Source organism: Zootoca vivipara, chromosome 14 (assembly GCF_963506605.1).
Source record: "Zootoca vivipara chromosome 14, rZooViv1.1, whole genome shotgun sequence".
In the NCBI taxonomy this organism is placed as follows: domain Eukaryota; kingdom Metazoa; phylum Chordata; class Lepidosauria; order Squamata; family Lacertidae; genus Zootoca; species Zootoca vivipara.
The window spans coordinates 45,153,475-45,167,286 of NC_083289.1; the positions used below are offsets into that span (position 1 = coordinate 45,153,475).

General features: G+C 47.5%; 1 protein-coding gene across 1 annotated transcript in view; it reads left to right on the plus strand.

Annotated features, from left to right (window-relative positions):
• The first annotated feature begins 706 nt into the window (after positions 1–706).
• Positions 707–13,812, plus strand: part of PARN (poly(A)-specific ribonuclease) — a 48,028-nt gene continuing 34,922 nt past the window's right edge. Inside the window, exons 1-13 of the mRNA XM_035131891.2 lie at positions 707–852; positions 3,603–3,680; positions 4,699–4,778; positions 5,701–5,768; positions 5,866–5,947; positions 6,151–6,211; positions 7,352–7,517; positions 8,924–8,989; positions 9,267–9,305; positions 10,282–10,324; positions 11,696–11,776; positions 11,960–12,016; positions 13,307–13,384. Of these exons, the coding sequence (XP_034987782.1) occupies positions 834–852; positions 3,603–3,680; positions 4,699–4,778; positions 5,701–5,768; positions 5,866–5,947; positions 6,151–6,211; positions 7,352–7,517; positions 8,924–8,989; positions 9,267–9,305; positions 10,282–10,324; positions 11,696–11,776; positions 11,960–12,016; positions 13,307–13,384 (918 nt within the window). The 5' untranslated portion in view covers positions 707–833. The remainder of the gene's footprint in view (positions 853–3,602; positions 3,681–4,698; positions 4,779–5,700; positions 5,769–5,865; positions 5,948–6,150; positions 6,212–7,351; positions 7,518–8,923; positions 8,990–9,266; positions 9,306–10,281; positions 10,325–11,695; positions 11,777–11,959; positions 12,017–13,306; positions 13,385–13,812) is intronic.

A 13,812-nucleotide genomic window follows, 5' to 3' on the forward strand; every position in this document is an offset into this window, starting at 1 on the left:
AAAAAACAAAAAAAAAACATCCAATGCACAGAATTTAAAACGTCGGAAAACCAAGAACGTTCGTGGTATGTTTTTTATTACATTTTTGAAACCTCTCTTGTAAACTTTGCTGTACGCCGCCCTGGTACCTATATTTTACACAAGGGGAGGTCTATAGATATATAGATCTAAGACCACTCGTGGTGCAAAGACCTCCTGAAATAAAACTTGTTTTGACCTCGAGGCCGGAAACTTTGCAAAGGACGGTGCCACGCCTGTTCTCTCCCCATAGGATTGGGGTTCCTTTACACTGAAGCCGCCTCGACCCCCGAGTCCTGCTTCTAATCCACTAATACTGGAGCACCCAGGAATTTATTTATTTGTTTATTTTAACCCTGAATCTGTTCGTGCGCACGCGGAGCGCGTACATTAACTTTCCCGTGCACGTGTCGGACCAGGCGGTGCACAAAAATCTGGGGCGCCTTTGTAGCGGTATCTCTCTCTCGGGATGCCAAGATTCTCTTGCAACCCATCAAATCAGGGCAGAAAGGGAAGGGCGGCGGAGAGGCTTCAGGGGACTCCGCTGGGCATGCGCGAGGCGATTTTGCGCACGCGCCTGGGGAAGCAGCCTTCGAACGGTCTGGAAGCCCCGCCCCACTTCTCGCCGGGAGGGGGTGTGTGGTCACGTGGGCCGCGTCGCGCTCTCGGGCCAGAGGGGAGGGGGGGGTTGCCGGAGTGGGGTTTGTTTCCGGAAGTGCCCGCGTTTCTGCTGGGCCTGAGCCGAGGCCTGACCCGGCCCGCGGCTCTCGCTGCTGCTGCTGTCGCTGAAGCCCCGGAGCCAGCCAGCCGCAGGGATGGAGATAACCAGGAACAGTGAGTCCGGCTGGGGTCGGGGAGAGGGTCAGCGACGAGAGCGCCTCTGAGCATATGCAGAGTGGCCTCCCTCCCCGCCCCTCCTCTTGGCTGCCCCTCAAGGCAGGCTGAACCTCCTCCCTTTGGGGTGGGGGGAGGCCAAGGAGGAAACCTGCCCCCCCCGAAAACAGATGTGGGGTGGGCAGAGGCCCAGATCCTGCCCCTTCCTCCTGCTGCACAGGCTGCCCCTGATCCATCCAGGCTGATTTTTCCCCCCTTCCTCCCCACACATCCTTTATAATGTCCCCACCTCCACCACAAAAAACCCACAACACCCCCCCATTCATACCCAAAGGCTCTCCCTGTGCCAATTGCTCTCCCACAATGCCCCCATTTAATAGTGCAATTAATGTATTGTGTTTTAGGTGGTCTTGCTTCTTTCTCTACTGGTTATTGGATAGATAGATAGATAGATAGATAGATAGATAGATAGATAGATAGATAGATAGATAGATAGATAGATAGATACCGGTAGATAGATGATAGATTGATAGCATCTCCCTCCCCCCCATTTATTTATTTTTTAACACGTCCGGCTGGAATACCAAAGGAAATTGAGAGAATTGTGACGCTGAGCACCGTGTGCGTATCTGCAAAAAGCCTCTGCTCGGTGTCATTGGACGGGAGGGAAAGACCCCTCTGTTGTTTTCATCAGCTTAAAAAAAAAGATTATGCTGGAATGAGAGAGTCCGCAGCAATCGTTTCCCAACAGGCTTGTTTTGCGTGGTGGCCGTCCATGTGCACTGTGCTGGCTTGCAGTCTGTCGCTGCAGTTATACGTTGTAGTATGCCGGCTAGGATATGATTTATAAGAAGCAGAGGAAAACAGGGAGATGGAAGCAGGAGAAGATCAGTTTCGTTTTCTCTCTGATGTGCTGCTCGCAGTCTTCTCCAGCGCATCGGGTTGGCCACTGTGAAAACAGGATGCTGGGCTAGATGGGCCTTTGGCCTGTTCCACGAGGGGTCTTCTTCTTAGTTGTACAGTTGGGGACAATCTGCTCTTATGTATTGCTGTCTCAACACACACACACACTCCAGTTTTGAGAGCATGCTGCTTGGAGCTTTCTCTTCTGGCCGCACATGTTGCAGGCCATAGCACTGACAGAAAAAAATACTGAACTACTGAAATGCACTTTAAAATACTGGTGGTGCTGTTTTTAAAATCAGTTACAGTATTTGTCATGCAAGAAGCTGGATTTACTGTACAACTTTATTGCAACCTTGCTTTGTTGTTGTTGTTGTTGTTGTTTAGTCGTTTAGTCGTGTCCGACTCTTCGTGACCCCATGGACCATAGCACGCCATTAAAAACCTTGCTTTTTAATGACACCCATTGACAGATACACTGTGGTCAGTGGCTGAAATAAATCGATTCATTCATTAACAGATACATTTCTAGTCTTCCAACTGCCATTTTTGACATACAGTTCTACCCATTTACATTCATACCTTGGTTTAAGTACGCTTTGGTTTGAGTACTTTCAGTTTAAGTACTCCATGGACCCGTCTGGAACGGATTAATCCACTTTCCATTACTTTCAATGGGAAAGTTTGCTTTAGGTTAAGTACGCTTCAGGTTAAGTACGGAGATCCAGAACAAATTACACTCATATTTCGAGTTAAGTACGCTTCAGGTTGAGTACTCTGCGGACCCATCTGGAACGGATTAATCCACTTTCCATTACTTTCAATGGGAAAGTTTGCTTCAGGTTAAGCACGCTTCAGGTTAAGTACAGACTTCCAGAACCAATTGTGTACTTAAACCGAGGTACCACTGTACCTCTAATTAAAAGAAGAAGAAGAAATCCTCCTTCCTATATAGAAGCATATTGCACACAGGGACAGAAGCCTTGGTTATGTGTGGCGTTCCCATTTACTTCATCAGCATCTGGTAAAATTTACATGGTCATAGGGCAGCCGTCTCCTCCTCCCCCTTCAAAAGGGCATAGATGTAGAGCACAGGTGCCCTTTGTAATTCTTAATTAAAGCAAACAAACGGAGATGGCATTGGTAAATGGACCATGTTTCTACCTACCACCCCCAGACCTGCTCCATCAGGGTCCTGCAGGGAGTGTTTGGGCTGTGTGAATATAAAAACAAAAGAAGAGGCTAGTGCATCAGGCAAGTGGCCCATCTACTCCAGCATCCTTGCTTCGTCTGACAGTAGAGATAGAACATAGCCATCAGGATTAGTAGCCATTGAATTGCCAAGGATTTATTTTCATCCTATCGGCATCACCTAGATACATTTCTTTTTGAAATGGAAAAGGTTTTGTCATTTTCGCTATGGAGCAGAAGTGTCCTTTTTTAAAAATATGTGTGTGGAGGAAGTGATGGTGGGGCAGATTAGAAGCTAGTGCAGGAGGTGTGGCATTGCACACTGTCAAATTGTCCCCAGTCATATCACGAGGGACTCTGGTCCTGGAACATCTGGTGTAGGAAAAGATGGTCCCTGCATTGTCTGTCCCATGCTAGCTGGAATGGGGGTGCTGAAATTTAAAGTGGCTAGAACATAATTTGACAATGGTGGCAATGCATATTAACTGCAGCCCATGAAAATGCCTAGGTGATCCTTAATGTGCTTGGTGAATGTGTTATTTCAATTACAGAGCTGTGGATGATTCTTCAGAGGTAGAGGGGCAACCATATGTGCTTTGCCCACTTTTGCTTCTTGACATAGTCCGTTTCTCTCTCTCTCTCTCTCTGGTCTACAGATTTTAAGGACAACCTCAGCAAAGTTTATGAAGCTATTGAAGATGCAGACTTTTTGGCTATCGATGGAGAGTTTTCAGGTGCGGTGTATTTCATGCAATTCTCTCTTATAATGTAAAGATCTGAATTTGCAGCTCCTTGCGGATCGCTGTTCTGGAACATTGTTGCTTATTGATTATGGGGAGGCTGAAGGGATATTGGTAAAAGCCGATCGTGGGGTGCTCCCACACTTTCTGTGTTCTGTCTCTTGGGTGTAACAGGGAAATAATACAATGTGGTACATTTTTAGAGAGGGTGGGAAAGGAACACGGGATATGGGGATTTCTTTTTTTAAAAAAGAAGTGTTTCTTGATTTATAGGCATTTGTAGCCCACCCTTCACCATGTGGTCCCAGAGTGGGTTACATATTTCAACTGTTGGAAGCTGTATGCTTCTGAATACCAATAGCCGGAAATCACAGTAGGGGAGAGTGCTGTTGCGCTCAGCTACTGCTTGCATGCTTCCTGTAGGCATCTGGTTGGCCACTATGAGAACAGGATGCTGGACTCGTTGGACCATTGGCCTGATCCAGCAGGCGCTCCATATGTTCTTACATCTTCCAACCCACAAAGGCCTCTGCAGAAAGGCCTGACGTTGAAACGTATACAGTGATGAGGCCAAAGGTACTTGTGGGTGGGCATCCTATAATCCGGGGCCACCACAGAAAAGGTCTTGTCATGTAGTGCTGCCCTGTGAGTTTCACAGGACAGCAGAACTACCAGCAGCGTCTGGTAAATCTCAACACTTGGGTGGGTCTATATCAGGCATCCCCAAACTTCGGCCTTCCAGATGTTTTGGACTACAATTCCCATCTTCCCCGACCACTGGTCCTGTTAGTGAGGGATCATGGGAGTTGTAGGCCAAAACATCTGGAGGGCCACAGTTTGGAGATGCCTGGTCTATATGGTATGTGGTGCTCCTTAAGATACTTGGGGCCCAAATAATAATTTAGGGTGTGATTTAAGTGTGTTGCAGTCATTACAGATTAAATTTGTAATCCCATAGCTGCTCTAATGCATCCCTAAGAGACTTGTTCAAACAACTTTTTATACTTATTAGGAATTAGTGATGGACCATCTGTTAGTGCGTTAACGAATGGCTTCGACACACCTGAAGAAAGGTATCAAAAACTTAAAAAGGTAAAAATCTAAAATCATTCCATTACAGTGCTTCGTCGATGAAATATTTTGAACACAGGATTGTGACATCTGTGTGCCGGACAGATTTCTGTTGCTAAGTACAGCGCTGCGGGAAAACATTTTCAATAAATAAAAATTTGATGTTGCAAAACCAGGCGTAAAATGGAAGACTTTCTTCTGTGGATAATAATCCTCTTTGGGCCACAAGCTTTTATTGGGTCAGGTAGAAGGGTTGGTCTTGCTACAATCCTGTGCACATTTACTTGGGAGTAAGCTCCCTTGAACACAGTGGGACTTGCACAGAAGTGAGTAAAAGTGCAAACTTGTGAGGGGTCCCCACCCCCTCAAATAATTTATTGGAGGCCCAAAGGAACCTGGGCCCCTAGGAGTTGGCCCCTGTGATAGTGCTGTTGCAGTCAAGTCCTGCTTGCAGGCTTCTTCTTGATCACTGAGAACAGCAGGCCCTTCTTGCATTCTAATGTGTGCATTTATTAGGTTCTCTCGTGGTTTCTTTAATTGGAAAATAAATGTCCTAAACTACTACTTCCCTTTCTCCACATCTTTCAAGAGCTTGAGATATTTCTGCGGTGCATTGTTTATATTCTGCTTAGAAACATCCTGGGGTTTTGTTTTTTTCTAGGACAATATGGTCCTCCAGGTTTTGTTGGTCAGCATCTCTGACCAGTGGCCTTATTGGCTGAGACTCAAGGGAGCTGAAGTCCCAACAGCATCTGGAGGGTGTTGCATTGAATACTCCAGAGAGATTCTTAATTACTTCATGCATTTATATACAAAGTGCCCGAGTTTGGTGGGAAATGGAGTTTAGTGACCCTTTAAGTCTCCCACTGCTGTGGGATTCTAGCGGCTCCTCTGAATGAATAACCTGGCTGTTTGGATCTCATTTTTGTCTTGTCGCCTCCAGCATTCCATGGATTTCTTGCTGTTCCAGTTTGGCCTTTGCACTTTTAAATACGATCTCACAGAATCTAAGTACGTCGCTTTCTTGACTCGTTGATACTTTTATAGCTTAGCATGTTGATAGTGACGGCCGCGTCAACTGACCTCCCGACTCCTTTACCTTTCCTAGGTACGTTATAAAATCGTTTAATTTCTACATCTTCCCCAAACCTTTCAATAGAACGTCGCCAGATGTGAAGTTTGTCTGTCAGGTTAGTGAGAAGCTTGCTTCATACGTTTTTCCGTTTCACCCTTCCTTCTGATGCTCTTATGCTGCTTCTCTGGGGTTGGATGCAATTCAAAGCAAAACTTTGCTCTGGGGGGCCCATGTTTTGCATTCTTCGCCACTTGAAAGAAAAGTCAACTCTCACTGGATTCAAGTAATGCTAAAGCTTTTTCTTGTTTTCTCTTCCAGAGTTCAAGTATAGACTTTTTAGCAAACCAGGGATTTGATTTTAATAAAGTTTTTCGCAATGGTAAGTTTCGTTTTTCAACCTGCCATGAAGTGTAAACTCTCATAATCCTGATGTTCCCATAGCTATAACTTCTACTTCCATCTCCCCATTGATGCATCATCTCAATTGCTGTGAGTTTCTTCAGGATATTTGCCCAGCAAATGAACTGCTTCTAAAGCACCTGCAGAATTGCTGCTTCCAACTTCTTTATGCATCTGTAACAATGGCCGTATACTGAAACAAGGATTGGGCTTGTGTGTTAATGCAAAGCCATTGTTTACAGTGCTGTATGCATGAATAGGAAGGATCCTGAACAAAGCTCCCTCCCTCTCACATGGCCAGGAAGACTTTGCTGGTGTTTACTTCATTTTCCCTAATAGGAGTTTGTTGTTAGAATCATACATTGTGGTTTAGAACTACCTCTGGTCAATTGCTCACCATGAAGCCGGCTTGTTGAGAAACTGACCTAATTTTTTTTTTAACCCAGTCTCTGGTTCCTATAAAATGACACAAACCAGGATTAGGAGAAACTGGAAGTAAGTCGTTCTGACCATGTGGAAAGAAGTGGAGTGTGTGTATAAGCCCAGGTTTTCATTCAGGATCTTTCCTGCTTGTGTGTGTAACACTAAACAATGGTTGGTTTAGCATTGCCTTTCCCAAGCTGATGCCCTCCAGATGTTTGGTTGTTTAATATTACATATATACTCCCACCTTTCCTCCATAGAGCTCCAAGTGGCACTAACGGCTTCCCTCCTCTCCATTTTATCCTGACAACAACCCTGTAAGGTAGACCAGGTTGGGAGATCCTGGCTGGCCCAAGGTCATCTGGTGGGGATTTAAACCCTAGTCTCCCAGGTCTACAGTCTAACCACTACAGTACATAATATAATAATAATAATAATAATAATAATAATAATAATAATAATAATAAACTTTTATTTATATCCCGCCCTCCCTGAAGTTGGGCTCAGAGCGGCTAATATCAAATATATAACATTAGTATAAAATCAAACAATAATCTGGAAGGTGTCAGGTTGGGGAAGGTTGGTTTACGTTCCCAAGTTGCAATCTTCACCCGATCTCTCTCTCTCTCTCTCTCTCTCTCTCTCTCATGCACACTTTGGGCCACAAAAAGCATCACCATTTTTCTCTCTTTTTAAGGAATCCCTTATTTAAATCAAGAGGAGGAAAGGCAGCTGCGGGAGCAATATGACGAAAGGCGATCCCAAGCCAATGGAGTGGGGGCCTTGTCGTACGTGTCCCCCAATGCCTCAAAGTGCCCTGTGACCATTCCAGAGGACCAGAAGAAGTTCATTGAGAAAGTGGTGTAAGTGGAAAAAGCGATGCTCAAAAGCAGGCATAGGCAAACTCGGCCCTCCAGATGTTTTTGGCCTACAACTCCCATGGTCCCTCGCTAGCAGGCCCAGTGGTCAGGATGATGGGAATTGTAGTCCCAAAAACATCTGGAGGGCCGAGTTTGCCTATGCCTGCTCAAAAGGTTTGATGTCCTCAGTAACTTCTCTATTTTGAAACCGATTTAGAGCAGTGATTTTCTGAACTAAACTGTGTTTCTTTCTAGGAGCTGAATTAGTTTATACCAGGATATATATGTTTGTATTGTGTGTGTGTGTTTTCGCATGTGTTCCCTCCCTCTCTTTCTCTCCACTTTCAAGTTTTACTGACTAGTTCTCTGATGTTCTGAAACATAGAGCTGTGGTTTACAACGTGGGGCACAGGAGTGCAATTTGATTGGGGGGGGGCAATTCGAGAATGAGTTAGACCAAGTTAATGGGGACGCAGGTGGCGCTGTGGGGTAAACCACAGAGCCTAGAGCTTGCCGATCAGAAGGTCGGCGGTTCGAATCCCTGCAACGGGGTGAGCTCCCGTTGCTCGGTCCCAGCTCCTGCCAACCTAGCAGTTCGAAAGCATGTCAAAGTGCAAGTAGAAAGATAGGTACCACTCCGGCGGGAAGGTAAACAGTGTTTCTGTGTGCTGCTCTGGTTCGCCAGAAGCAGCTTTGTCATGCTGGCCACATGACCTGGAAGCTGTACGCCGGCTCCCTCGGCCAATAATGCGAGATGAGTGCCGCAACCCCAGAGTCTGTCACGACTGGACCTAATGGTCAGGGGTCCCTTTACCTTTAATGGCCTTTTAGCTTCTCCACGGGAATAGGGGTTCACTTTTTGAACAGGAAGAAATAATTATATGTCACGGGGGGAGCATCAGGATTTTAGAGATGCTTAGGTGGGGCATGGCCAAAATAAGGCTGGGGACCACAGCTCCAGAGAGAGGAGCCAGCTCAGTCTCTCCACTTGAATGGGTTTGGGGTTGCATCATTGGACAATCTTCGCTTGAGATCTCGGAGGGCCATTGCTAGAGTTGACTAGTGAGCTGCACTGATCAAACTTGGGACAGAGCAGCTAACTGAATACTTTCAAACAAGAGTAATGTTTCCACCAGGTGGCTTGGGACCTGGGTACCTCTCATTGCTGGACTCAAAACTCCCATCAGCCTCAGCCATCATGGCCAGTTGTCAGGGACAGTGGGGTGCCATCGCAGCTGCTCCTCCACCCGCACTACACCCAGGATGCGCACCAGCCCCGCCCCCGCCTGCTCTCCGCCCCCTGGTGCTGGAGCATGAAGCTCCGCCACTGGTCGAGGATGATGGGAGCCAGAGTCAATCATCATCTGGTGAATGCAAATGAACCTTGCATATTTCTCTCCCTTTTTCAGAGAAAGGATAGAAGACCTTCTGCAGAAGGAAGAGAGCACAAGTTTGGAGCTGGAACCATGCACAGGGTCAGTTCCTCTAAAAACACAGTTGGGGGTCTTGGGCAGAGTTTATGGCAAGGGTGAGGAACATATTCCCCTCAAGAGTTTGCCAGGCTGTAGCCCCCAGCATCCCCAGCTGTTGGCCACTTTGGCTGGGTTTGATGCGAGGAGTTGTGCAGCAATATTTGGAGTTCCCCGCCCCCTGGTGCAGGGTGGGTGGGTGGGTGGGTGGAGAGAAGATAAAATAGGGAGCCAATCCTTCCTATGGAAAGCTTAATCTCTCTATCTCTCTTTCTCTCTCTAGATTCCAGAGGAAACTAATTTATCAGACGCTGAACTGGAAGTAGGTTTTGTGTTGCGTTGCTGCTAACTGGTGCGAAAAGAGAAGGGGTTAGGACAGCGGGGAGAAACTCGATTGAATAAAAAGCTGTACAGTCATACCTTGGCTTTCAAATTTAATCCGTTCAAGGAGTCCGTTTGACTCCTGGAACAGTTCGAAAACCAAGGTGTGGCTTCTGATTGGCTGCAGGAGCGCCCTGCAGCTGATCAGAATCTGTGGAAGCCGTGCCGGACGTTCGGCTTCCGAAAATCGTTTGAAAACCGGAACAATCACTTCCGGGTTTCGATTGTTCGGGAGCCAAAACGTTTGAGTTCAAAGGCGTTAAGCTTCCGAGGTTGCATTATATTTGCCACCACTTTTGAAGGGTGGCACAAAGTGGTCATTTTGCGTTCGATAGTTTGATAATCGTGGGACCCAGGTGGCACTGTGGGTTAAACCACTGAGCCTAGGGCTTGCTGATCAGAAGGTCAGCGGTTCGAATCCCTGTGACGGGGTGAGCTCCCGTTGCTTGGTCCCAGCTCCTGCCAACCTAGCAGTTCGAAAGCAAGTCAAAAATGCAAGTAGATAAATAGGAACCGCTACAGCGGGAAGGTAAATGGCGTTTCCGTGTGCTGCTCTGGTTCGCCAGAAGTGGCTTTGTCATGCTGGCCACATGACCTGGAAGCTGTACGCCAGCTCCCTCGGCCAATAAAGTGAGATGAGCTGCAACCCCAGAGTCGATCACGACTGGACCTAATGGTCAGGGGTCCCTTTACCTTAGTTTGATAATCAGTGAACTCAGGAGGACTAGCACCCTGCACAGTTCAAATGGTAAGCCCTGGTGGCCTTTGTTTTCCCACCGCCTTTATATAGCTCTTGCCTTCGCAGGGACTCCTGATCCAGCACATTCCCTGAATTCTATCAGCTTATGCGAAACCGACAACCCCCCCCAAAAAATAATAATAATTACTCGAACGTTAACTCTTGTATTTCATGGCAGGTTTCCGAAAGGCATCCATGTCGAAACTCAGGAAACGGAGAAGGTGGGTAGGAACGTATTTTGAAAGCTCTCTGTTTAATGCAAACTCTGACTTGGTGAGATTCAGTGGTGTCTCGTGCTCAGTGAGACTGGCAGGGCGGAAGGCAGAGAGAGACAGCAGGATAAGACCCCATCTGCCCCGGGGGGAAGAAGGCAAGGGCAAGCGGGCCAGGCGCAGGCAATTTCAGGGTCCGCTCCAGTTGGACTCTACCCTCCCTCCCCTGCTGCCCACCATATTGCATGTTACATCCTTTGAAATTGTAAGCCGCCTTGGCAGAAAGGCAGGGTGCGATGCAATAAATAATTGGACCAAGCCAACCATCAGCATCCTTTTCCCTGCTGAGTTCCATAAGGGTAACATGGACACCGAGGAGGAGGAAACTGACTGACAGAGCCACCTCTAGAGTAGTTGTAGGTAAGAAGGCAGGTGTGTGTGTGGGGGGGGGGGTAATGGACCAGCAACAGGTGGAGCTGAAGCTGAAGCAAATCATATTAGCTGTTTCTCCTCAAGAATTTGTGAGGGTAGAGCAGGGATGGCCAGCATGGCACTTGGGGGAGCAACAACACCTTTGAGATCTTCACTTGGTGCTCTGATCCCCAAACTCAAAGAATCATAGAATTGTAGTGCTGCAAGGACCCCAAGGGTCATCTAGTCCAACCCACTGCAATGCAGGAATCTCAACTCAAGCATCCATGACAGATGGCCATCCAACCTCTGCTTAAACACCTCCAAGGAAGGAAAATCCACCACCTCCCAAGGGAGACCGTTCCCCTGTCACAAGTTCTTCCAGATGTTGAGTTGGAATCTCCTTCCTTGTAACGTGAAGCCATTGGTTCGAGTCCTACCCTCCAGAGCAGGAGAAAAAAAGCTTGCTCCATCTTCCATGTGGCAGCCCTTTAGATATTTGAAGATGGCTGTCATATCTCCTCTCAGTCTCCTCTTTTCCAGGCTAAACATACCCAGCTCCTTCAACCATTCCTCATCAGGCTTGGTTTCCAGACCCTCATAGCCTCCTTGGTTCTGAGGTGGGGAGGATAGTTGCCTCCCCCACCTTGACATGTGCATAGAGGTGAAAGAGGAAGTCAGAAGAGTGATGTTCTTTCCCACTTCCTCTCTCACTATGTGCTTTTCAAGGCTCAGATTAATTCCGCTGGACCTGAGTTTTACCTAGATGCTTTGGAAGAGCAAAGTGTGTGCATGTGTGGGGGACTAATTCTCAGGGGACAGAGTGAGCAGAGAAGTTGGCAGCCATGGCACTCGCTCCCGTGTGCCCACCAATGCCTCAAAGGTGACTGATAGCCCTATAAGGCCCGTGTAGGTTTCCTGCTCCATCTTGCATCTTCCTGCAAGTAATGCCCGCTTTTCCCCAACTAGAAGGAAAGATACATTATCATTAGCAAAGTGGATGAAGAGGAGCGAAAAAGGAGGGAGCGGCAGAAGCAAGTGAAGGAGCAGGTTTGTGGTTGCATCTCCTTTTTGTTTCAAAAGGGGGTGGGGTCTGGGTGGTTGTGGGTGCTGCTGTTTGAGAATCGCAAGGCCAAAACACCTTGGAGTGCCTAGAACTAGCCTTGTGCCTAGAACGAGCCTTGTGGCTCGCCTTAGCCCTCTTTTGCTCACGCTGGGATTTCTTGCTTGCAGGAAGAACTCAAAGACGCGGTGGGGTTTTCCCGAGTCGTTCACGCTCTTGCAAATTCTGTGAGTTTTGCTGCCTTCTCTTTTTTTTTTTTGCCTATATGGTGGGGGGTGCAATTTCTCAACTTGCAGGTGAGAACTTGAGAATCAGTTTCCCTTCTTTAGATAGCATGTCCATCAGAGGTGAGATTTGTTACAAGGCAAGGAGTTTCTTTGGTAGCTATAGAAGGGGTGGGGGACCTCAAGGGCCACATTCCATTGCAGGCAAACTTTTGGAAGCCACATGCCAGTGGCAGGTCCAGGTGCAGAAGTGGGCTGAGAAACTGATGCCACTCTTACTGTTGGCTACTTTCCAGCCACACAAAAATTTACACATCCACTCATACACACACCTCATTCCCACCCTAGCACGTAAGATGAATGAATGATCAAGGACCCTTTCCAGCTAGGCAAAAATCACTTGAGGATGGCTACTGAAGGATGTGGCCTGGGAAGATGAAGCAATGCCTATTTAGAGTCGCAAGGGCCAAACAAAGAGGCCTGGGGGTCCCTGGGCCTCAGATCCCTCACCTCTGAGCTGTGGAAAACACTTCTCAGGAAGATATGCCTAGCAGACTCTCTTTGTCTTTTAGGCATAGGACGCGGGTGGCGCTGTGGTCTAAACCACTGAGCCTCTTGGGCTTGCCGATCAGAAGGTCTAGAGCTTGCTGATCAGAAGGTCGGCAGTTCAAATCCCCGCGACGGGGTGAGCTCCTGTTGCTCGGTCCCAGCTCCTGCCAACCTAGCAGTTCGAAAGCACGCCAGTGCAAGTAGATCAATAGGTATCGCTGTGGCAGGAAGGTAAACGGCGTTTCCATGCCCTCTGGTTTCTGTCACGGTGTTCTGTTGTGCCAGAAGCGGTTTAGTCCTGCTGGCCACGTGACCCAGAAAGCTGCCTGTGGACAAACACCGGCTCCCTCGGCCTGAAAGCGAGATGAGCGCCGCAACCCCATAGTCGCCTTTGACTGGGCTTAACCATCCAGGGGTCCTTTACAGTTACCTTTTTACCTTTGTCTTTTAGGCACCAGATATATATTTTTTTATTCACCCTTAAATATTTTAGATTGTTTTATTTTTATCTACAGGATGAGTTTGGGGTTTTTTTGCATGTAATGTTTTTATTTTTGCAAACCACCTTGGAATCATTGATAAACAGGGATGGGTAGAAACATTTTTAACAAGTAAAATAAAGCCTCTGTTGTTTCTTAAAAGTCCTGCTGTAGTACAGTAGTGGTATCTTTCTCCGAGTATCTGTGTGACCATGTGGGTGGTCCCTCAACTCATGCCTTTGGGCTTGTGAATGGTTCTCCACAGGGCAAGCTTGTGGTTGGGCACAACATGTTGCTGGACGTCATGCATACCATCCACCAGTTCTACTGCCCGCTACCTGAGGTGAGTGGTCCTTGCAGTGTTGTGATTTCAAAGGCTGTTCTTCACTTGAACTTGAGCTGCTGTCCTTGCAAGAGAGGCCAAAGGTCTTCTTTCAGGAGTAGCCGATGTGGCCCCCCTCAAGATGTTCTTGCACTACAACTCCCATCAGCCCTAGTCATGCATGGCCAATGGCCAGAGATTATGGGAGTTGTAGTCTGAGAACACCTGGCGGAGACCACGCTGGCATTCCCTTCTCTGTTCAGTCTAGCCTCCTGCCTTCCACCATGGGCATGTGACAAATATAGGACTCCTTTGAGTTATTTATGACTCAATTAGGAGCCACTAAATGCCGCCCGGCACGCTTTCTCTAGCGTCTCTGCTCCGTAGACCCAGGCTGGGCAGTGAAATATAGCAGAGTTCTTCTTTTCTCTTCTCACGCACAGCGGTAG